Raw genomic sequence first — 24,656 nt, forward strand, 5'->3', positions numbered from 1 at the left:
TACCTGATCTACACTAAGAATAAAGCATAATTAAGCAGCTGTTTTCTTCTTGATTCTGGTGGAAAAACTATAAACCAGCACACTCAGTAATTGACTAAGAATAAACAACCTGAAAAGATGACAGGATATTTCACTCACTTTTAATAAATATTAAATGCAGTATCAACAAAGGAAAATACCTCAGTGATTTAAATCATTAGTAGGGATGAATGACAGTATAACTTTTTACAGGGCTAAAGATGTTTACTGAACAACTTCATCCCTATTCTTTTTAAGAACAAAAATTGGGAGAGGAGTTTTCCAATGAAAGAAAACTTTTACATTAGTCAACAGCAAGACCAACAGCAGAGATTTTGTATGTAAGGTCAAGGACTGATACAGTAGTTAGAATCAATATTGCAGGCTGCACATTCTCCCGCAACATCAGAATCGTACTGAATCTTCTCTTGAAGAACTTCTGCTGTCACTGTTCCTTTCTCCTGAAATAAGATTTTAGTATTAAAAGACAGAGAGCTGTCACCAGTAAGCAGACACAGGCAGAGAGTCACGTAAGGAGGTGGATTGTAACCTGATTGCACAATATAACCATATTTACTATACTTTCAGAAAACCACAAACATTTGACCTTCAGTCTTCAAGATACTGGAAGTGAAGCTGTAAGAGAACCTCATATATTGACAGAAAACCTTTAATTGAAGCAGGTATGAAAATATGAATTTGAAAGAAATTATCACCATCACCACCAAAGACAAAGCAAGCTCCCTGTGAAGTTTCTGGTGTGACTGGCTCACACCATAGTGTAAGGAACAACCATAGCCTTGGCATAGGCTTGTACTGCCAAAGTACTACAAAAATGTCAGGTTGCAAGTCTCATGTGAAGTTTGTCCTAAATCTAGTACAAATAATTCCAAAACACGTTAAGAAAAGAACAAGAGCTGTATGTAAAGTGCAGGACAAAGTGGATTCCTGGGCTATGCTGCAAGCTCTTTCTAGGCATCTTTCAGCTATCTTTAGGCCCACCCACACCAATATCTATGCACACAAACACAGGTGTAACAGGTCTCAGAATCCCATTTTAGCTACATGGGAGCTACACATCAGGCTGGGTGCTCCAGCCAGGAGGGAAGATAATTTTCCTTGCTGATTTCATTAGCCTGGGGCCCAGGGACGCAGGTAAGAAGATCCCTTCTGCATCTGCTATTTCATTTCTCCCTGATTTAGATGGCCTGGGAGACTGACAAAGACCTGTCCATCAGTGGGCAGTGAATAATGACTCATAAGACAACAAGAAGAATGAGGAAGAAATCATTGTACAGGCACTCATCCCAGGCAGCACTTCAAACATAAATTATCTCATGTTTTCATTTAGTTTTACAATGGGCTAGCATTAAAGAAATTATCTTGAACTATTTAAGTAATGTAAGTAATATTATGAATGTTCCACCCAAGGAGTTTTCAATATTCATCAGACCTACAAGAATAGAGATACTCATATCAAAAAGCTGAAAAAATAGTGGGCTGTTGTAGCCTATAAACAGGTTCAGTGTTTAATTAGAATTCAGTTTGAAAATCCAAACTCTTTTAAGCTTCCTTTGGTAATAATTAATGGGTCAAACTATTTCTAGAGCAAACCAAGTCATATTCTCAAATCATCTGGGTCCTTCTACAACTGTCCACTGAAGGTTTCTTTTAGTGTTTCTGAAGCCTCCTCCAGCTTTCTCTATATGTTTTAATCTAATTATTTATGATGTTAGACCAAAATTAGCTTTCAAAGTCAGGGGCTGGCTTGGCAAAAGGAAAAGAAAGCTCTAGAATTCTGGACTTTACTATTAATTTTCCTACTATAAGCTCCCCACAGCTGTAACTGTAAAACCACTGGGGAAGGTAAGAGGTATCTTTCTCTATACCAAGACCATAAGACACCTATTACAAAGGCTGTTTCCTTGAGGATCTGAATTGTAATGAAGAGCTGACTGACATGAAATTTATAGAGGTATTTAGATAAATTCCTGGCTCAAATAGTCATATTATTTTATTATTTGGTCTGAACCAAACCAATGCACTCAATTTGTGACGCTCATGACATACGTTTTATTATCAGTATTGAGGGATACTTGTTGCACCAGATACTGAAAGAAATTCCACATTCCTAGCACTATTCCTGAAAGGCAGCCAGAAGAATCCTTTAATTTCCTAACAAAAAACGGACAACAAAGTCAATTCAGTGAGGTGGCTCTGCTAGTCCTTTTCCTCCTGAACACTCCTTTAACTCTGTCTGAGAAGCCTATCATACCTTCACCAGCTGCCCATGTAGCTGGAATCTAAACAGGCACTTTAGGACAAAGGACAGGTGAGACTGCACCTATACCTATAAGTGGATCAAGGAGTGACACTGAGGAGAATGTCACCATGCTGCCAGCACTGTTACCCAGACTGTCTTGTCTTTTCCCAGTGACTTATAAACACACTGAACAGCAAAATCAATGCAGCAAAATGCCAGGAGCAAGAGCCTTGCAGAAAACATGATCATGGGCCAAACAAAAGCTCTGCAGAGAGGAAACAATTATTTGCAGGCTTTACAATCTGCTAGTTCTGTCTGAAGTCATAGTTGAGGCCAAGGGTTCAGAGTACAAAGCAACAAAAGCTGCCTACAGACTTAAAGGCTGTGTCAACTATCAAGACATGAAGCCTGTTCCTCTATCATTACAAACCCAAAGCAAGCCTGAAATGTGTGCAGTAACACAAAGTTCAATCACTACCCTACCCAACTGCTGCTGTGCAATGCATTAAGAACAACAAAAAAAGGGCAAAACTTCAGAGAATTAAAATTTCCCTTGAACTAGAGCTAGCCATGACCAATCCCCTAGGTCTGCAGTACCAAAGGATAAGTGCTAGTCACAGGTCTTAAATTTAAATCTACGGGATTAGGCTGACTAAATCTAACAAAAAAGACTCATGACTTCCACTTCCTGTGTCTCAATTGTGGAAAACACCCCAAGTATGTGCATACTGGGCTGCTTAAAAACTTACCTCTAATTGTCCAGGCTATGTCAGCTTATGTATATCAAAATGTGTCTTATACAATTATATACTGTTTAACAAAGCTGCAATGTTTGCCTATGTAGCAAATATTGTTCCATCTGAGAAAGGGTGAATTGCAATGCTGGTAAGTAGATGCAGTCAATTTACTAACCCAACTCAACCAAAAACAAACAAACAAAAGATCTCCAATGAGATCAGCACAGACACCTAACGAAAAAACCAGGCACCAGCCAGATTAATTAGAGATTTCAGAACAGATTTACAGTAGCTCATTTTGAAAACACTAGTACACTGGAAAGAAAAAACCTGAAAGTTTGAAGAAGAAAGGCAATGCATCGGTGTTTGGAACAGGGTAGAGAAAACACCTAACCACAGCATTGCCACTCAATATTTCCATTCCAATCTCTCTTGATAGATCCTGGAAGTAATGGAGGCAAACATTACAAAGCTCTAAATACTAGCAAAACAACTGTTTGAAAACGACTGTACTTTCAAGGGAATTCTGAGTTACCATAGCAGCCACCCACTCTCAAAAGGGGGAATAGGGGGAAAATGGAAGCCTCAAGATCTTAGAAAAAAGAAGCTATTGTTAATAAGACAATACGCACAGATGCTAGGTGATAAGGACGTGGCTGCACTTAAATGGAATGAGATAAGAGAATTATTAGATAAAGCATAAGCTTTGTTTCTAAATTGGTTGATTGGTGAAATCACACAAGTCCAAAAGCATTTACTTCACCACCTCGGAGAGCAGGGACCTTTGGGTCAGTCCTTTGTGTGTTTTTTTTCCTTTAAGCTGGTTTTGTTTTGTGACCAGCTGGCTGAAATAACCAGGGAGGATTCCACAACAATCTCCCCCTCTCCAAAATTTCTGTTAACCAAAAAGAAAGCACATATTGTACCAAAGATTATATGCTAATGAAAAAGTGAGTAATATATGGAGGTCTTTATGTCCATGCTGTGACATGCAATAACTGGTGTGACATGGCTCATAGAAAGACTAGGCTACTGTTTTAAATCTTCTACTCCAGTGAACAGTGATGAGAAAATTGTTATTTAGTGCCAACTATCCTGATAAACATCATGGCAGTGTCAGGACATGACCCCAAATACTGGAACATTGAATTTTTTTCCCCTTGGAGTGTAATAAATAGTATTTTTAGCTTCAGTCATGCTTAGGATTTCAGGAAAAAAAAAAAAAAAAACAAAAAAAAAAACCCAACAATGAACCTGACAATATTGTACAAAGAAGCTACTACAGGAACTCAGAAGTCCTGAGAGGAGTTAATAGTGCTTCAGTTAAATGATAGCAGTGTCAAGCACCATGCAGGAGTAATGACATAGGATATATTCATTTCTATAGTTACTGAAAGAGCAAATAGTGATGAAATGGATCTCAGCAGCTTTAATTTTTTTATATTGCTAACTGTATACTGACCACAGAAGAGGTTTGCATAAAGTATTCTTGCTCATGTCAAAAACCACTTATATCAGGCATTTAACCTTACTGATGTCTGCTTTTTGTTTTTAGAACGTATGCATTAATACGATTTTACTTTCTGCTTTGCAGTAGCTCAATAGCTGGTTTCCTAGTTACTCTGACTCTTGGCAACAGTAGAAATCCAACTTTACAGACGGATGAGAAATATAGGAGTAATTAAAACGAAAAATTCTGAGTATTTTCTAAAATAACTTGCATCAATTTTAGAGTGTCTCATCCTTAGATATCTCCCCAAATAAGGACAATAATAGTAGAAGACTTATACTTGCCTCAAGTTAAACAATAAAATATTATTGTTCATCTCTTATTTGCAAACACTTGCCTGTGCTAACTGATGATCAACATCTATTAAACAGACATTTCTCACAAGAAACCTGGCAAATGTTACCATCAGTGCTGCAGATTTTAAGCCATTGGCTCTAAAACCCTGAGTAGAAGCACTAAGTTGACACACTGAGGCCGAGATCTTTGCCACGTTGTCAAGTATCACCTTCCACATCAGTCAGGAATTAAAAGTTGGCTCAACTGGTATGTGCTCAAAAGCAATGCACACACACACACACATGTCTATCTACACCTGCATCCATACACAGACACACACCTATGGGCAGCCCACTGAGGGGACACAAGGGCTGACTCCTGCAATGACCACAAAGCTCCACACACCTGCCTAGTTTCCACTGACACTGTGAAGGCAGCCCTGGGCTCATCCAAAGGGCTGCAGAGGGCTGTGATTACCAGCACAAGTCAGGTAAGACACTCCCACACACATCTGCTGGGGAGAACTTGTCCCCAGCAAAGGAACAAGATGTGCTTGCTCCTGCTTAAGACTAGAATGATATGCACTCCAAACTACCCTGAGTTACTTGAGTGAGACTAAAGGGTGACTCTTCCTCTCCACAACCTATACAACAGCTCTGATCCAGGCAGTCAACACCAAGTTTTATCCCAGTGCTGTTCATCTCTCCCTTTAAAAGAGAGGAGAGAGGGAAAAAAGGGTGGACTGTCCTGTAACCCACTTTATTGCCTAATGAAAGCCAAACTGACTTTGATGAGGCACCTATAAACACCAATTCTGGTACCAAAAGACACACGGGGATACTGAGAAACATGCAGAGATCAGACATCCATATAGCTCACCCTTCTGTTTCACCTCATCAAAGAATATGGCCATGTGTGATTCTCCTGATCTGCACTGGGTTAAAACACAGAGAGGTACCACCACCAGTCAGAGGAAATCCCTACCCTTGCTCCTTAGCACCCAGCAAAAGGTTCAGAAGGTTCAGAAACCACAACACCTTGTCAGAATTAAGCCAAATGAATCATTCTCACAGTAACTCACAGAAGGTTTGCATGCAGAAAATCAGCCAATTTTGGGCCTCATCTTCTGCCCATTCCTCCCTCCTCCCCCTCAGAGTGCCAGGCATTTGCTCTCAAAAATATAGCTATTAAATAATATAATATACTTACAGCCAGATACATAGCTGCATATATGCTTAGCGCTGCTTCTTTGGATGGGAAAGTCTTTCTGGCTTTCATGATAAGGTCTGGATTTCCAGTGCAGGCATGTACGCTACTGATGAATTGGGTATACTGTTTACATCCAAGTGCTGTATAGTTGGGTTTACAAAGTGCAAGAAAATGGGGTGCAAGATTCCCTGTTACTACTTGTCCAGCATTTACAAAGATGTCCGTAGCAAACAGTCCAAATGCATAAATTCCTAAAGAGGGAAACAAAGAGTTAAATTTCCTGACAATTTATAGTATTTATCATAACAATAGAGCAGCTTCTTCCATTCAAGAACACGAAAAATCCTCTCATGTACTGTACCCTAAAGAGCACAGCCCATGCTGGAGATGATATTTCCTACAAAACTGCAGCAGCAACACTGCAATGTACCCACACACCTGATGTCTCTGCCATCTTTCATAGGAACACTCACCCCTTGTGCAAGCAGCCTGCTTTCCTAGGCCCCACAGCCATGCATATCCCCTGCTTGGGGTAGCTGGCTTTACTGGTACCTAACTTTTACCCATGTTCACTAAACAGAAGTGACAGAGAGAAATTCTTCACCCAATAAATCTGCTTGAAAACCCAAGGTCAGATCCTGATGGATAAGTAAGTTGTAAAGTCATAACACACACACTGGAAAAACTTTTTCTTTTTCCCCTTGCAGCTGTAAAGAATCTAAAGTACTGAATAATTCAATATTGCCATGCACCAGTTGTCTTCATCTGCCTGCTACTGGGTAAATCTCTATGCATAGCATATTAATCACAGTATCAACACAGTGAGCTAAAGATTTATATATTTGAGGAACTACTTATGCTAAAGAGTTTTTTTAATCAGACATATCAGCAAAGCATTAAGCACATGTACTCATTCATTAGAATGTAAATGCATGTATCTGATTACATAAAAGAAAACAGATTTTTGCCATTCTGAGGTTCCCCTCCATCCTTTTGTACATAGCAAATGAGCTCTGGAAGAATATGCAAACACAGCAGCCTGACCAGCAGGCAAAGCCAGTGGATGCCTGTTCCAATCCCACTTGAGCTATAGATTTCCCCCTGTATTTCTATGGGCACATCACCTTACCTTTCCCATACTCCAATTCACTGTAAATATAGGGTGAGCTCTGGAAAATCCCAGTTTCATGGGGCACTATGAAGACTTTAAAGGATCAACATCACAGCAGACGTAATTCCAAAGAAACATACAGTTATAAAGGTCAGGATTTTTCTTAACAAAGCTAGAGGACCAAGGCTGATTTCTGGGATCCTGGCTGGTCAGCAATGTCACACTAATGTTAATTCCTCCCAAGATTCTAGACTCTGGTGAGCAGCACATTGTGCCTGGCCATGTCACTTCACAGAAGGACCTTTCAGCCAGTCCTGAGGGTGTGCACTGCACAACACAGCTGGACACATCACTCTGGGGGAGCATAATGGGGAGCAATGCCTCATGCACTGAAACGGCAGTGAGGCCTTTGCTCACTCCTGCCACCCCAACCAAATTTTTTTTGCTTCTGTGAGGAAAGAAGGGACCACTTAGTTGGAAGAAAATTCAGGCACTGATTACACAGAGAGGAACCGGAGTGGGAGGAGCTCTTTATCACCACGCTGCACCTCCTCCAGACCTATACAAGAGTCTCCTTACCGGGGGAATCGCACTCTGGGAAGGCAGGCACAGTTGTTACACAAACACTGCAAATACAGACACAGCTGCACATGCCCTCCCTCCCCCTGAGACTGGGGCACACAGCAGGATTAGCTGCCCCAAGGCTTCATTCCTCCAGCTATTTCCTTCAGATGCAGCCATGAGAGAGAACCAAACAGCAGAACTGAGCCCTGCTATGGCATCCCTACATGTATTAAAAGGCAGCATCTGGAATTTCCAACACACATTTTGAGTGGTGGGACTTCTCCCTCCAAACACACTTAGAATGTACTAAATAGAAAAGATGACATCTCATAGCCACTCAAGTCAATGGGGGAGTTTCAGCTAAAACCAATGTAGCATGGATTTTGAACAATTTTCTGCTAGAGACTATAATACAATAGCCAGGCTAAGAAAGCAGCTGAATTGACTTGGCTTCAAATACACATTTATATCCCAATGTCCTCAGCTTTTGGGTGTGTGTGTGTTTACTTTCAGCTATAGATATGGCACAAGGATATCACCTTTCTCCACTTCACCCCACTTCAGGCCTGCTGGTTGTTTTTCTCCCCTAGTGGTCCCAGCTCCTTCTACTTTTACTGCTGTTTCTGCAACTGTTTTTAATCCAAACTTCCAAAAAGCTTCATTTGCTGCCTAAAAGTAAAACTGCACCTGAGTTATGACTACACATGAAATGTAATATGGTTATCTGAATATTTTCTCCAGGTCAAAATTAAGACATAATTGATAACTCTCACCATTCAGAAAATGAAAGCAGTAATTTTGCTCATACCAAGGAATCGGATGGTCCTGCGCACCAGTGGATTTATATAACAACAGTCTCCAGTTAATATTGTTTTCTCTTGGTTTTCAAAATCCTTTGTAGCTAACTGTAGACAAAAGACTGCAGTTTCTCCAACGATAATCTTAGAGGAAGAGAAAAAAGGGGAGAGAAATGGTGCATCAGATTACAGCAAGTAAAACACACTAATATTCCAGAGATAGAAATCTCATCTTAAAGAAACAAGACCAAACCAGCACAGAAGACAGCATAAGTGAATCAAGTTCTGTACAGTAATCTTCTTATGAGGGAAATATGCCTTATGGCTTGCTTTATTTGCCTTAAAAGAGAATAAATTATTACAACCAGGATTTGTAGTCAACATAACATAACCTAGATTTCAGGATGAGAGGAAAGGGAAAGATCTATTAGTCCAAGAACAACAGATCACACAATGCAAAAGATCTGGACCACATTAAAGGCCTAATCCTGCAAGGTGCTCAGAATTTCAGTTCCTACATGGCATTCACTGATACCCAGAACTTTGCAGGGTTGAGCTTTAAATTCTGGACTATGATAGAGAGAAAGGGGGGAAAATAATAGAGCTCCTGTTCACATCAGAGGTTTGGTTTGCCAGGAGGTACTTAACAGGGTTTGATTCACATTTTGCTAGCTAAATTTATCAAGTCTGGCTTTAGCTCTGTTCCTCATGCTTGAACAAAGTGTCACCACTGATATTTTAACATTAAGAATGGCCATATTCACTCCACCAAAATAAAGTTTTCATGTCTATATATCATTTACATTATGGTTGGAAAAAAAAAAAAGTAAAAATCACCAAATGAGAAAAAAATGTATTTTGAATGTAAAACATCTTCTCTAGGTTATGTATTTACCTGTACAACAAAGCATGACCTTTAATTTATTCACTAACTGCAGATTGAGACTTGATAGCCAAAGCCAAGACTTTAAGTAGATACATGATATCTGCTTTATGGCAGGGAAATTTAAAAGTAGAGCAGAATGGTCAAACACTGACCACTGGATTCTAACCCTGATTCACTGTGGGACTCACAAGCAAGGCCCTTCCACTCCTCTACATGAAAAACTTAAAGCTTATTGACAGGTACATCACACTTCAATCAACTAGAATGAAGACTACCAAAGTGAAATCTTAATACTCCACAAATACAACCAATAATACCATCAAATCTGATTAATTGCTGAGGTTTTTCTAAACCTTTGCCCAAACAGGAAAATATAAATATTTTCATATATCACAATAGGTCTGAACAGTTCTACAAAATAAATAAAATAATCAGTGGGCACCAGTTCACACACACATTTTGTCGTCAACAGGAAGGATGCAATTAATGACATTCCTTAGCTGTTTGCAGATTATGCAGATATCCTTGAGCTGAATTGTGGAGGAAAGTGCTACTTATAAATAATGTGGCACAAGTAACAAAAATAAGTCTGGAGGCAAGTATGTGAAAAGCAAAATTTAATTTGTCACCAAAACAGTCATTAGCTATTACTTTAGACTGCCTTCAGATCCTAGTGGAATGTTTAGATAAAAAAAAAAAAATTCAATACCTGAACTAACAAATATCCTCTCTCTATTGTGATGCAAGCAAATTTCCACCCCAGTGAAGTAGAATTTCTTCATCTATAATTAGTAAATGATCAGTATACATGAAAAATAATTCAACCTTGACTTCAAGATCATCCAAATTATGAGGAGAATTCAATCCAGTGATCCCTATAGCTCTCATGAAAAAAACATACCAAAAATATCAGTTTTAATGTGATTCATAAAGGTGAGAACAGAAACACTAATACTTTTACTGTGAGTCACTGTAATGCTTTTCTTTCCTCTCAAGGACTAGGCAACCTGAACAGAGTCAGATTCTGCCTTTAATTATTTCTGCCAAACTCAATAGTTTGCAGTAAAATTTTCCACAGATTTTGAAACTCCAGGAAAGAGCAGAATTCAGCACAAAGGAAGCATCTGTGAGATGCAGTGCTCAACTTTTTTCAAGAACACCCAGACTGCCAGCAAGCTCAACTCTCCAGCTCCGAGCAGAGACTGAATCTGCTGATCTAAGAATAAAGGTTGTCTTCTTGCCTGGTAGGAAAGCTGGCATTTACTAAAGAGAGAACTGCTTGTTCAGTTATAGGAAAGGAGATTCTCACTTCCAGCAATGTCTTCATCAGTTGCATCTAGATCTTTGCTGCTGCCTTCTTACATTTCCTGTCTTTGATGGTGACCTGTATGAAGAAAACCCTCTGTTCCAAGAATAGCAGCATTCAAGCTCTTAGCTGAACAAGAATACTCTAAGGGTGGGCATGTAGGTGCAAGGGTCAGAAGGATGTGGAACTCCGCTAAAAACAAACTTCTGCTACAGAGGGCCTAGTGCTCTGCTGTCAGAAGTAATAGGAGTCATTGAGCACACAAGGCATTCATCTCTATGCTTCCGTGGATTGGCTTCGAGAGAATCCTTCTAGAATTTGGCAATAAATACAGCTTCTTTATTTTTCTGTACTGGCAGCTCAGCTAAAGCTGTTCTCCTTCCTCCATCCTTCAGCACAATCACTGCTCATCTCAATAATCAGTCTATTGATGTTTCAGAAATGGAAGAAAAATCCTTTTCAATCTCAATAAATCCCAGGAGAAATTCTTCTTCCCAGTGCAATTCCTTCCCCTTCCTCTCTGCAGCACCACTGGCAATAATCGGGTCTACAGGGCAGAGGAAAAGGAGAGCAATACCTCCCCTGCACTTCACAACAATTTCCATGCCTGGTATATTCCTGGAAAGAGCAATTTCTGTATTCCTGCTGGCACAGGAACCACCATTACCCCTTCCACTGCATATGCCAGTTGTAGTCAGCCAACAAACGACATTTAATTTAAAAGAATTATTTATGTACTTCTCTAAATCTTGGGGCAAAAAGTTTTTGGAATATTCCAAAACTAGCAGTGAAAGATTGCAATGGAGAGTCTGAATGTTCTGACAACATCAATGTCTGGACAAAACTACACAAGTACAAGTACAGAAATATGACTGCAATGAAAAAGAGAGGATATTAGAAGCATCTTTTACCTTATTCTATCAGGGTCACACTACTTCAGATCACTGTACAAATTTTCCCAAAGGTATGTATTAAAATTCTTAGCTCACAGATATTTTAACAGTTTTTGAAAGCAGGGAAGGCCATCCTTCCCTAAGGCCATCCTTCCATTTTGATATACAGCCACAGCATATAAAGTATAAGGAAAATAACAATTTTCATCTGTAGTCTAACAGTACAAAGTGCAGGCTCTCCAGTATTCTGAAGAACATATGTATAAACAACTTGCAGAGTCCTTAGATAAAAACAGCATACATAAGTGTTGCAACAAGAAGCAAGACAAGGATGATCATTTACTCTTATGGAAGCATATAAAAAATATTAACCCAGCAAAAATTAAATCATAGAAGTCCTTGGAACCATCTCCATGGCAATCATATCCTGTCTGTGATGTGACAATCCATTTGACAGCAAGGAACAGAATTTGAGAGGGATGTGATCTAAAATTAATATTTCTTCTTGTTTCACCTCTTAACTCCATATTAATATATTATTAATAATACATTTTCTGCACTTATTGCCAAGCACCTAATACTTGTGCCTTTCCTTGCTTTCTCCTCAGGATTCTTATAGCATTTTGCACACATTCCCTACACTGATTCCCTCCTCCCAAGTCCAGGTTTTTCCTGTATTAGTCATTTTTCTGAATCCAGGCAAGCTGTGCCTAGTTTTAGCACTGCATGTCAATTTAAAAATCTAATTTGTCCTTCCATCCAGTATATTCTTAACTTGGTTCTAAATTCTGCGTTCTTTTCAACTCAAAATGTCAAGCCTGACTCATTCCAAATATTAGAGCTAGAGCAGCATTGACATTGTTGATTTTCCAGTAAATTGACTCCATAAACAAACCTCCCCTAGTGTCTCCTATGCTTTACAACAGTCAGCACCTATATAAATAAATGACCTTAAATCTTCACTTCTTAAAATAATAATAAGGTTTACTTTATGACCTACATTGTTATGTATTTCACAAACTCCCTATAAAGTTCCAGGACTTAAGTGAGACTTAAATATTCACTTGCATGACAAGATATCTGAAGGTACATGAATATGTTTAAACAAGATAAATCCTGAAATATAAGGTTGATAATCTCTATTTGGGATTAGGAAATAAATTTCTGTGTATACAGTCATAGACCTTTCCAGCTACCACCTACTTTAAGCTACAAGAAATATTTCACACAGGCTAGGGAATGTCACAGAATACACAATTCCCTCTCTGCCAATTCTCAGGGTTATGCTGTAACTACAGCAACCACTCAGATAGATGAGTAACACTGAAAAGTGGTTACTGCATTAAAAAGGCCACTAAATATTCATCCATGTGCTCAACTCATCAAGTTAAGAACATTTTACAATACTGTGCTTTGTAGTTTCCCTTCTGACTTCCTTTCATTCATTGTGTTTCTCCCATTTAGGCATGACTTGAACAGTAACCAAGGCTTCTATGAGACCATCTTGAAGAAATAACCTTGGGGAATGAGAATCTCAGGCAGTCCATAGCTCTGCTTTTCTCTCTAGAATCAATTTCTTTGCTCTTATCAGCCAAGAAGGGAAGGTAGAAAATGGAACTAAAAATCTTGGGAATGATTTACATATCTCTATGAAAATTGTTATCAATTAAATTACCTGGACTCCCTATTCATTTAACTTATGAGTTCCCACTTAGTATGGTGCAGATCTCTTCTAAAAATATGGCTTCTATATGCTTTTTTATTTCTGCTCTTTAACTTGTCTTTTTAACTTTTGAGACCATGGGCTATTCCTGGCCTATTTCCTCTTTAAAAATGCCATCCACGTACCAATGAGCATAGTGGTCTCAGTTTGAGAAATCCAGCAGCATAAACCTTGGCCTTTAGTGATGCTCAAAATAAAGCTCTGCTCTCCACTTGAAGCTAAAATTGTTGAGTGAGGTGACAGCCCCGGCAGGAAAAGCAGCAACAGTATTTCCAGCAGCAGCAATTTCAAGCTTATTATGCAGAGCTTTCCCTTGAGGCCATTTTCTCTGTGTTTTTCTTGTTCTCATTGCTTCTTGCTTGCTTAAACTGACAGCAAATGCCCTGGTCAATTTTCAGAGAAGTACATTTTCTATAGTAACAAATGACCAGTACTTCTGCAGAAAATGAAAAAATAAACCCTAGATAAATCTGTGGTATTGATTAAATAGAAAACATCCTCTCTTGCATTCAACATGAGGATATAGGACCATACTGCATAGCAGCTTCTGAAGGTCTACAGAAAAGATGTAAAAAAGAAAATTGCTTTTCTAAAGAAAGATTAAAAAAAAACTCAGACTTTTTGAGCCTGTAAATTTTGTTTAAAAAATATGTACTCCCCAATTTTTTTGAGAAAAATACTAAAATTCATATTTAGTCATGTCCACTTAAGAAAGAAAAATAGCAGTAAAAGATTACATATCTAACAGTGAAATATTACCTGCATTATTAGTTCTCTGTAGGGTGGAGTAAGGCTGTATGGTACTAAACAGTCATGTTGCTTTTGATAGGAACAAACATTCATTATTTTCCTTTTTAATACATTGTAGACATATTCCGTATGTAACACTGGTAAAGGCTGCCCTCTTCACAAAGATTCTACTGCTATTTGAAAGCAAGAGGCACACAGTAGCCAAGTATTTATAACCAGGAAGCCAGAAATTAATCACATGAGAACTTTATCACAGAGACATGGACAACTTCATCATTCACTGAATTATCTTCATTCATTATCACACGAGAGGAAAAAAATTAAATATTTTGAAGTACAGAGTCTCTTAAGACCTTCCTTTTTTCCTTAACTGAGCAATTGATCATATGTGCCAATGGCATCTCCTCTGGAGCCCAACTAAGGTGTCTGATGGGCAAAGCTCCTGCAGAGCAGCACCAGGGCTGAAATCGCACAATGCCAGAGCAAAGGCTGGGCAAGTAAAAGGTCATTGAGAGAAACAGTTACCAGGCCCTGCTGTTTGGAGAAGAGAACGCCTCGCGCCAGCACCAGAGGGCCACAACTGGTGGCACATGAGAGCAGGGCCTTGCGTGGCACTTGATCCTCAGGGACTGAGGCAGGGCATTGAGCACACAGCTCAGAGGTGTGCCCGTGCTGCTGGGCTGCCCTCCACACCGAGCTCTGCGTTCAACTCTCCTGCTGCTGTGTTTGCTGCTGCAGCTCCCGCTCATGGCTGCTGAACCTTGCCTGCCCTGCTGGGCTGCCCTCCACACTGATCTCTTCATTCAGCCCTCTCCAGCTGCTGTGTTTGCTGCTGCAGCTCCCGCTCATGGCTGCTGAACCTTTCGTACCACTGTGAGATGAAGAAATGCAGCTGCTCCACACTGCAGCTCTCCAGGCGATTGGAAATGGCCAGGATGTGAGGAACACGCTCAGGAACGCTCATGTGGCAGTCTGGGGGCCCAGTGAGTGTCTGGCACCTGGCTCTAAAACTATCCAAATACTGGCAGCTTTACAATACTGACATGAGTATTCTTGCTGAACACATTGCAATAGGTAGTAGACAAGAGACATTCATGAGAATTCTTGCCCATGCATCAAGCTTTTCTAATTTTAAAAAAATAACATCCAAAAACTAGAGAAAAAATGTTCATCTAGAGAAAAATCTCTACATCTAAAAATACCCTAGTAAATGGTGAGGGGAAGAGAGAAAATTTAATTCAAAACTGCCTTCTAAAGGCATAAATTCACATGTCAAACTGTGAAGTTGCTTTAGTCTCAAATACTCCAGATAAGGTTTTCACAGGAAATTCTCAGTTTTTAAATTTTTCTCATTTTCTTTTTACAAAAACCAAGGATGCCATTATGTAAAGTTTCTGAACGCCACACTTCACAAACACATCTCCTTAGGAAAATGAGTTGTAATATGAACAGATATCATTCAGATATCAACTGATTTTAGTCTCCTGATCTCTGATGGATACACGAAAAAGGTTGTTGTTAAATATAATTATTTCATTAAGGATATTGGAAAAGAATTCTACATCATAATTTTTCACTTTTCTCAAGCACTTCAACTTTAAAATCCTGCGGTATTTGTGAAGGAAAAATAAAATATTCAAAGCTCTACAATTTATCTTCTCTATTAGAAGATGAATTTCATATATGTTCATCTCTGCATTCAGCTGTATCAGTGAAGTCTTCCACTGGACTTCGAGTGACACATGTGGAGAAGACTGTAGTTCTTTATGACCTGGACTTGGTGAATCCCTTTGTTTCTTCACTGGCCAAGAAAACTGTACATTGCTCTGTCTGCTGAGGCACACTGGTGTCCTAACCCTTCTGTGCATATTGAAAACATGATTCCCTGACAAATACAATACCAATGCATCTGACACCCTACCAGTGATCATTTCCAACAGCAATGCTACTCTGTATTTTAAGCCTTAGGTGATCTATGCAACTGCGCTTTTCTACCCAGGATGAACATTCAATTGCAAAATTCAGCATAAACGGCCTTTCATCCCTGTTTGAATAAAACCTGATTACATAAAAGGCATCTCTTAATGATTCCAGTCACAAAGTAGTGGTTTTACAGTCAGTATATGACTGTAGCCAACTGTTCTCAGAGGCTCAGAAGGACAATATCTGTATTTCTCACTTTTCCCAGTGTCTTACTTCTAGCTCACTTTTACTCAAGGCCAGTGATGTTTTGCAGATATATTATTCCACAGATCAGTTCAAGGAAAGCCACTTCCACTGAATTGCCATTGCCATCAAACAATGGAAAATGAAGGATCAAACACTTGTACCCTGTGTGCAAGTACCTTGTGTTTTAATAGAGCTATGAGAAAAACATGCTGTACATACGATCAATGCCTGTAAGATTCCACAAAAATTGTTTTCTGGATTTTTGTGGCAAAATATGCATGTCTACAAAACATACACACAACTGGTTTACTAGTTATGTTCATTATTATCAAATAGTATTTGATTCATAATGATAAATTTAAGTAGACTCCTCAAGAAAATAGTTATAAGCTTTTTATTTAAAATTACCTTCAAAATAAAACAGCTCTCTTTGTAATCACTTAAGTAGCTCTACTCCTACTAATAATGGCCTCTGTATAAGTAACTCTTCATTTACCATTACCTTAGGCTACAGTATAATTGCCAAAAAATCAAATGCATTAAGGTGATTAACCTTTTTTAGTTGAAATCCAAGGCAGTAAACTCACTAACTTCAACAGGAGCTGGATTAGTTGTGAAAACTATGGCACTCTAGGTTAAGAGCAATACCTCATCCAAAGTCTAGAAATACATCTTAGCTATGAATTCTGTCTCAAGAAAATAATAAAACTAGGAAGACAATCCAATTTTACAGAGAAGCAGTACCAAATATTTGAGAAAGAGGTTTAACAGGTCAGATAAATCAGAAAGATATGTCAAAAAATGCAATGCCCACTCTTGAACATATTAACTTCTAAATCATTATTCTAATATACTTTATGTCTTTACATTGTAAGCATCACTGCAAAGAATCCAGGTGTCATTAAAAATGAATTTAAAACACTTTAAAAGCCCATGTATAAAAGCCTTTGGTCTAAAATGAAAATTTATTCTGAGCTCACATTAGGGTTACTTGTGCATAATATGTGCATTCAGCATAAAACCAGCAGTAAAATTACTCAGTAACAAACCCTAACATTATTAATCCACACTTCCAGTGCCTCTGAAAGCTGGGAAACAAATGACCAAACAGAAGCTTTCAAGTAAAGAAAAGCAGAGACAGCACCTTGCACTGACACTTGCGTAACACAGTCAAAGAGATGACTCTACATAAGTTAACTTTTCAAGCTTCACTGACCAGGCTAAGTCATGATGTTATTCCCAGAACAGTCACTGGAGATGCTGGTCAGGGAGAAAGGACCCAAAAGAAAAGAGGTCAGAAGTGCCTCTTCTAGCCTCACCTCAAACAACTAGCAAGCCCAGAAACAAAACAATGGGTGACCATTCCCCCTGCATCTTCTTCTTTGGAACTGAGAGCTGTAATTTCACAGTGTGCAATTATTTCTCTTTAAGAATGTTATTACAATAAATTAAGATACTGAAGTGATGTTTATTGGAAACAGAATCTTAATGATGTCATACAAGTGGTGGTAGAGGCCTGTTTATGAGCACCAGAAGCTTTAATAATTACTCACCCCTGCTCTTAACAATGCAATGGGAATGAATTAGGCAGCAAGCTTTTTCACAAAAATTACACAGCACTAGTATATCTCATTTATCTTTATTTGATAAATACACAAGTGGAAAGACCTTTTCAATAATGTACTGTACATTCTGTAGATCAAATATGGTGGGTTTACTTTATGGTGGGTTTCTCTGTGGTGGGTTTTCTGCAAATATGATTTGCACCACTTTTGTCACTCTTTCAACTCTGCTACACAATGTCTATTTTACTGCTCCTGCCACAAATCCAGATGGCTGCAGATGTGCAGCTGGCAACACTATGTTGTCTGACCCTGTTTAGAAGTTTACACAATGCAGTGCTTGAATTAAGAGGAAGTCCCAAGTGCCCTCATTGGCACAGCAGCCAATGAGCTGAAACAGGAGTAGCAAGAGTGGGAAATTTCAGCAAAAATTTCCTAGTACAGGAAATGCCTACAAGACAGAGGGGAGATTGTATACTTTGCTGTGAAGACAGCAGAGCATAAAAACAGCTCTTTAAGGCATGCAATGGTATTCTCAAAACTAATTGCAAAGTCTATTGGCTGAAGTAAACCCAGCTACTCTTCCTCAATATGTGACTGTATCTCTTTCCACTCATGAAATAGTGCATAATGGTTTACCCTAACAAGGATCATCTCCTTTGCACAGATCTGTAAAATAATAGTAAATATGCTGCTGGCTTTATCAGATATCTTGAAAAAAGCTCAAGTGGTGAGAGAAGTGTTTTAAGGATGAATGAGCCTATTTAAAATTTTTAGGTCTTGTGAAGCTCTGACACTGATTGTCTTCAAGGCAGAATTTATAATAGTTGGTTTTTGGTCTCCTGTATGATGACAATAAAGGATATTATATAAAATACATGCTATTATGTAAATGTACAAATACATGCTTTTTTAGCCAGTCTTGGATGCAATCTCATTATTGGAGCAATTTAAATTACTACAAAGAACAGTTCAAAGTGTTCTGCAATGAAAGGTGCTTGCACACATTCAGGGATAACAATTTAAGTATTTCTGCTGTAAATTAATAAATTCTTTGAGGCATAACGTTTTTGCCATTGGTATTAAGATTAAAAGTACACATGAACAAAACTATGGATACAAGTCAACCATATAACCATGACTTTTTCTGGCAACACATTGAGCATACACACTTGCATATGTAAACATAGTTTTTTAAAGACAGAGGCTCTGCTCTATGATTTCCATCTACCCCTAATCACACAACAATCACAATCAATTCAGAAACAAAAGAAATACCGAGTAATGCTGCAGTACAGAAGAAAAAGATTCTATCAGCACTAAACTCATTCACCCACAGCACTCAACCTGGGGAAAGCCTTGTGATTTCAAACAGCACTGAAACATATGATTAAACTCCATCAATATCAAGATAAATCACTAACAATACCAAGATAAATTAACAATCTAGCTCTAGTATAACTGTTCATGCACAAATCTCCTAGTGCTTAAAAGAGAAGCCTAATTTCACAACTACCATTTGGCAGCAAGGCATTAACAGCTACGTGTCCATCCTGCTTGAGTGGTCAGATCCCTTTACCAAGGCAAAGCCTGTCAGAGCACACAGCCCAGCTCTGTACATTCATTCTGCCAGCTGCAGATGTCCCCGAACCACTCACATGGCCCAAGGTCAATCTGCCTACAAATCTCATCTGCCTTTGCTAAATGCTCTGGAAAGAGCCCCTGTGACCGACTGAAGCGCTGACTTCAGTCAAGCGTGAGCACTTGGCAAAGGGGCCCATACTAACAGCTGGAATATCCCCACACCATCCACATGGAACATGCCTATGGCCTACAGCCTAATGCAGCCCAAGCATTAGCCCATGCAGTCCTCCCCTGAGCCCCTGGATGCCCAGACTCTCATCTGTCACTTTGAATGCATGATGGCAGTAGCCTCAGGCCTGGCCTCGTGGCAGAGCCTTGATACACCCAACAGGGCCAAGAACACTCCTCACAGGAACAGGAAAAGCAGGACCTGAGCAGTGGAGAGGCTCTGGACATCTGGCCCAATCTACGTAAGTATGACCAAAGTACTGTTAATATGTGCCAAAGCTTGGGCATGTCCACACATCGCTCTGCATAGAGCTGAACTCCTGCACGGACCTGCACTTGGTAGGTCAGGCTCAGCCATGAGCCATTGCACCCTGTAAGGCTCCTCCTTCTCAGCACAGTCCTGTCATGGACAGCATGTACAGGCACTCTGCAAAACCCAAAAAATGAACACATCCTGGGATAAGTCTTGATTAAAGCAGGTCAAGCTCAAATACTTCACCTCATGCTCCCAACAGGCTGCAAGTTCATGTCGTTGGTTACTGCAGCTCAGCTGGCCCGTGATTAAGAAATCTTTAAGCAGAATTAATTCAGTCATGTCTGAGCCCTAAATTGCTACAGACAGGTCACAGAAATCCCTATTACTACCCAAAATAACTATACTCGGAGGCTGAGTTCCACTTACTGATTCTAATATTCAATACTTGATCTATAAAGAGCCAAACTATACATTGATCAAAGAAATCCCCAAAATACTACTCAAAATTTGAACAATAAAAAATGAAATGTATCACTGATCCTTTTTAGAGACAGCATGAAACCTACCAACCTAAAACAACAGGTGTTTCTATATGCTGTACAGAGAAAGAAAAAAAATAAAATCTGGATAGCAGAATACGGTTAGGCTGACCTCTGTTCTTGGTAGCTGCTTTTTTCTTAATTATTATTTAGAAAATTAAAAACTCAGAATGCCTTCATACATACTCTTTAACCTGACATGGATGAGAGGCAAGAAGAAACAGTAGAGAAAGAAAAATGCCTCATACCCAGTGGAATCCCAAATTAAGAGTCTGTTTTGAATCAGTACTGAAAAACTTCTTACACTAATAGATTCTACAAAGCCTTAATACATACAGTCATTTTTCTGCTGCAGGTTTATTGGTATTTTTACATTGAAAATAAATATATTCTGATCCACAGGTAAATAGAAGTGCTCCTCGCAAAGGCAGTTTGCCCACCAGAGACAGCAAGTGCTAGATCTGCTTTCCTAGTCACTGTCCAACACCATGGTCACTGTACTGTGTGCAAATACAAAGAACTTTGTTTTCAATAGATATTCCTCCTTAAAGCCCAGAGACATGGTATATCCACTTCAGCTGGACTTTTTACTTGCAATCTGTGAGGTTACCACATCTCTGCTAAATAAAAAACCATGCACAATGAAAGCTGGGCCATCATGCACTTCAGTGTATCTGAGAGATGCTGCAAGAGCGTATAAAGCTTTTTAAACATCACTCTGCTTTTAAGGCTAAAAAACACAGCTAAAGCTACTTACAATTCTACTTTGGCTGTCATTTATTATTTATCATATGGACACCCATCTCCTCAATCCTGCATGATGTACAATGAGCAAGAACTGTTCAGCTGAAAAAACTGATTATTACTTCAAGCCTACTATTTTAGATTATAAACAATGATAGAAACTCCTTAATCACTCAGGATTAGTTGGATTAACAATTTCTCACTTAAACATAAGTGCATCGTTTGTAGGACAAGCAGGCATTCAGCTGTTGCAAACAGAAGCCTGCCTGCCTTGTTCACATCTGCTTGCCACTTTACTTCCAGAGAACCCATCAAAGGATGAAGCATATGGCCTCGATATTGTTAGTGTTTGTAAATCACATGCATACTAAACACAGCAGAAATACTTTGCAGTGGAAGTACAAACATAACTTCTGCAGGCACTGCTCATGTAAGCCATCACAGCACAACAGGAAGACAGACAGATAAAGAAGAATTCCCAAGAAAACACACGGTGGTTCTGAATTTTTAATTGTTTCTCCAGGTTATAGCTCTGCTGGATTAGTGGTTTAATGCTGAGATAAAGCCAGCATCAGACTATCAAATCATGTATTTGTTTTGCTATGTGTCCCAACAGGCCAATGCTGACATCTGGTACACAAAGTTACTGCAGACCTAACAGCGTGATTTATTTTTTTATTCTTAAGTAGAGTTGCAAAGCAATTATCCATTCACAAAGGAGGAGCATGAAATAAATTTCCCTTAGCTTTAAACTTCTGCATTCCAGACAAGGGCATTCCTCCTCCCCCCACAAAGAGTGGTTTCCTGAAGTCCCCAGTACTTGCATATTTCAAAAAACAAAACAAAAATGCAGCAGGTTTTATCTTTCCTACAAACATGTGGGAATGGAACAAGAAACCTATCAAGGAAAGAAGTTGCAGCTGAGCACACAGATTGAAACAGGGCTATGATACAGGGATCAAATGAGCCCTGCAAGAACAATGTGGTCACAGAGTAAACAAAGTTTACTGGCAATTCCTTATTTATGTAAGGTTTTAACAGCTGAAAAATGTGCCAGCAAGAGAAAGACACATAAATCTAAAAAGCTTTAGCTTTTTGATACGTAACCTATTTCAATAATCCAGGAATTATTTTCTTTGATTAGCTAATTAGTTTCTCAAAACCATTCCCATTTGGTTTCAGAGGCTGCTTAGTCTACCCAACTCATATGAGTCAGGATGTAAAACTTTAATCTTTTGTTGCTCTATCACTGTCTTATCAAAAACATCATGAGATGTTCAGATATCATAATAAAAGTTCACTGTTCCCAGAAAAAGAGCACTAGGATAGACTGCATCCCTTGCTGGCATGTATGCTGCATACCTATGCTGGTATGTACACCTTTTTCAGTAAGTTGCACTTAAAACTGAAAACTTGAATACCTTGCTACATACCCTTGGGATTTTTTTGCCCTGTAACACAGCTGCTGGCAACTGTTCATCCTTGCATTATTTATCAAGCTTCCTTGATTCTTTTCTGGAAGAAATGACAAAACAATTTAATCTCCTTCAGGATGCACAGAGGTCACTTCTTCAAGCAGCAGACCAGGAGAAAAGTCTGTTCAATTCTGAGAATCATAGGATGGCCTCAGTAGGAAGGAACCCTTAAAGATCATCTGGTTCCCAATCCTTCAGATTGCTCAAAGCCCCATCCAATCTGGCCTTGAACAATTTTAGGGATGGGGAATCCACAGTTTTCCTGGGCAACCTGTTCCAGTGTCACACCACCCTCAAAGTGAAGAATTTCTTCCCAACATATATTCTAAATCCACACCCTTTCACTTTAAACCCTTGTCCTATCACTATGAGCCCTCGTAAAAAGTCCCCTCTCCAGCTTTCCTGTAGGCCCCCTTTAGGTAGTGGAAGGTGTTCTAAGGTCCTTCCAAAGCCTTCACTTCTCCAAGCTGAACAACCTCAGCTCTCTCACCCTGTGTTCATAGGAGACATGCCCCAGCCCCTTGATCTCCTTTGAGATCCATCTCTGGACTCCCTCCAGCAGGTCCATTCTTACACTGGGGGCCCCAGAGCTGGATGCAGTACTCCAGTAGGGTCTCACAAAACTGGAATGGCCCTGTGCTTTAGTTTTTTTCCAATACTGTCAAGGTGTCCATAGAAGCTGAACTGACTTGGTACCAACCATGAAGTAGAAAAATAATCAGCCTGAAGTAGATTGAAGGAACACCTGTGAAAGTAGTGGCTTTTCCTGACTAAGGTGAGGAATGAAGAAACAGGTCAGGCATGAGGCACAGCAAATTCACAGAAAATATTTTCAGCACTTGCATTCTACGTTATGCTTTTCCTCACATTATAACAGACAACTGAGTATTTTGATGTCCCAGATATCACAACCTAGAACCCCTTTTCATGTATGGCACTAAGTTACACACTAGTACCATAGTTTCAGCAAACAACAGGTTAACTAAAAGCTTCTCTGCCACGAGCGTTTTGATAACTCAGCCTGATAAAATTTGATCAGTCCCTGATGCCACAGCACATAGAATTACAGATGTCAGAAGGAAAATAGGTACTAGCAGGTTCAGATAGGAGGACTGAGATGGGAGGCATCCAGTCACATCACATAGATCTATGTGCTGGAATCAAGTGGTGCATCTCCTTCAGGTCTCTGCATATTCTGTCCAGTCACATCACATAGATCTATGTGCATCTCCTTCAGGTCTCTGCATATTCTTCAACTGCTCTTGAGCTACTCAGACCTGGAGCTACTAAAATAGCAAAGACGGTGAAAAAGAAAGCAGACTTAGGAAAACTGTGCACATACTTCAAAAGGTAGCCTCTCTTTTTCAATTTTCTCAAATGATGTTGTTTTTTCTTAAGTACTGGGGTACAGTAAACTTGATACAAGAACAATTATATTGCATCTTTCACTTTACAGTCTTTCTTTTGCCAGGATTCAAAATTTCCTCCTCAAAGGAAAAAGTTACTGACTAAAGCTAAGCTCAAGGCAGAATGTCTCATTTTTGACATCCATTCCTTGTTTAGGATGTGCCAAATCTAGAGATTCCTCCAGTCCACTTAAAAAAAAAAAAAAAAAGAGAATCCAATATTTCATGTCTCAATGGCAAATATTTTTTTCAGTGAAGACATTAGACGTATTATCCTAAAATAAATTAGTCTTTAATTGGTTTGCAGAGAAAATACAAATATGCTAGGAATTTGCCTAAGCAAATAGAAGTGTATATTTTATGGATAAGTACTGTAATCACATATTTGTTACTTGGAAATAAAAGCAAACACCATTTGCATAACTGAACTGTTTAAATATGTTAATGAAAATGTGTCATTATCTCCTCCTAGCTTTTATATGGCAGTAAGCATATATCTTAGGTCTAATACATCACATTTTATACCACTTATTGTTTAAAAAGTGTTGACATTTTAAATAATCCATATTAGTATGTGGAATCACTAAAAGAATCCTTGAGTGCACTTCACAGTATTTTAAAGAGGTCAAAATTATTAACATCTACCAGAA

General features: G+C 39.0%; 1 protein-coding gene across 5 annotated transcripts in view; it reads right to left on the reverse strand.

Moving 5' to 3' along the window:
• Positions 1 to 24,656, reverse strand: part of PLPPR5 (phospholipid phosphatase related 5) — a 196,277-nt gene that overhangs the window by 14,250 nt on the left and 157,371 nt on the right. For all 5 annotated transcript variants that reach the window (XM_039718446.1, XM_039718436.1, XM_039718466.1 and 2 more), the window contains 2 exons: positions 8,497 to 8,629; positions 6,014 to 6,264 (listed from right to left, as the gene is read on the reverse strand). In XM_039718446.1, the coding sequence (XP_039574380.1) occupies positions 6,014 to 6,264; positions 8,497 to 8,629 (384 nt within the window). The remainder of the gene's footprint in view (positions 1 to 6,013; positions 6,265 to 8,496; positions 8,630 to 24,656) is intronic.

The sequence above is a fragment of the Passer montanus genome, unplaced genomic scaffold, assembly GCF_014805655.1.
Source record: "Passer montanus isolate IOZ18808 unplaced genomic scaffold, ASM1480565v1 scaffold103, whole genome shotgun sequence".
Taxonomy (NCBI): Eukaryota; Metazoa; Chordata; class Aves; order Passeriformes; family Passeridae; genus Passer; species Passer montanus.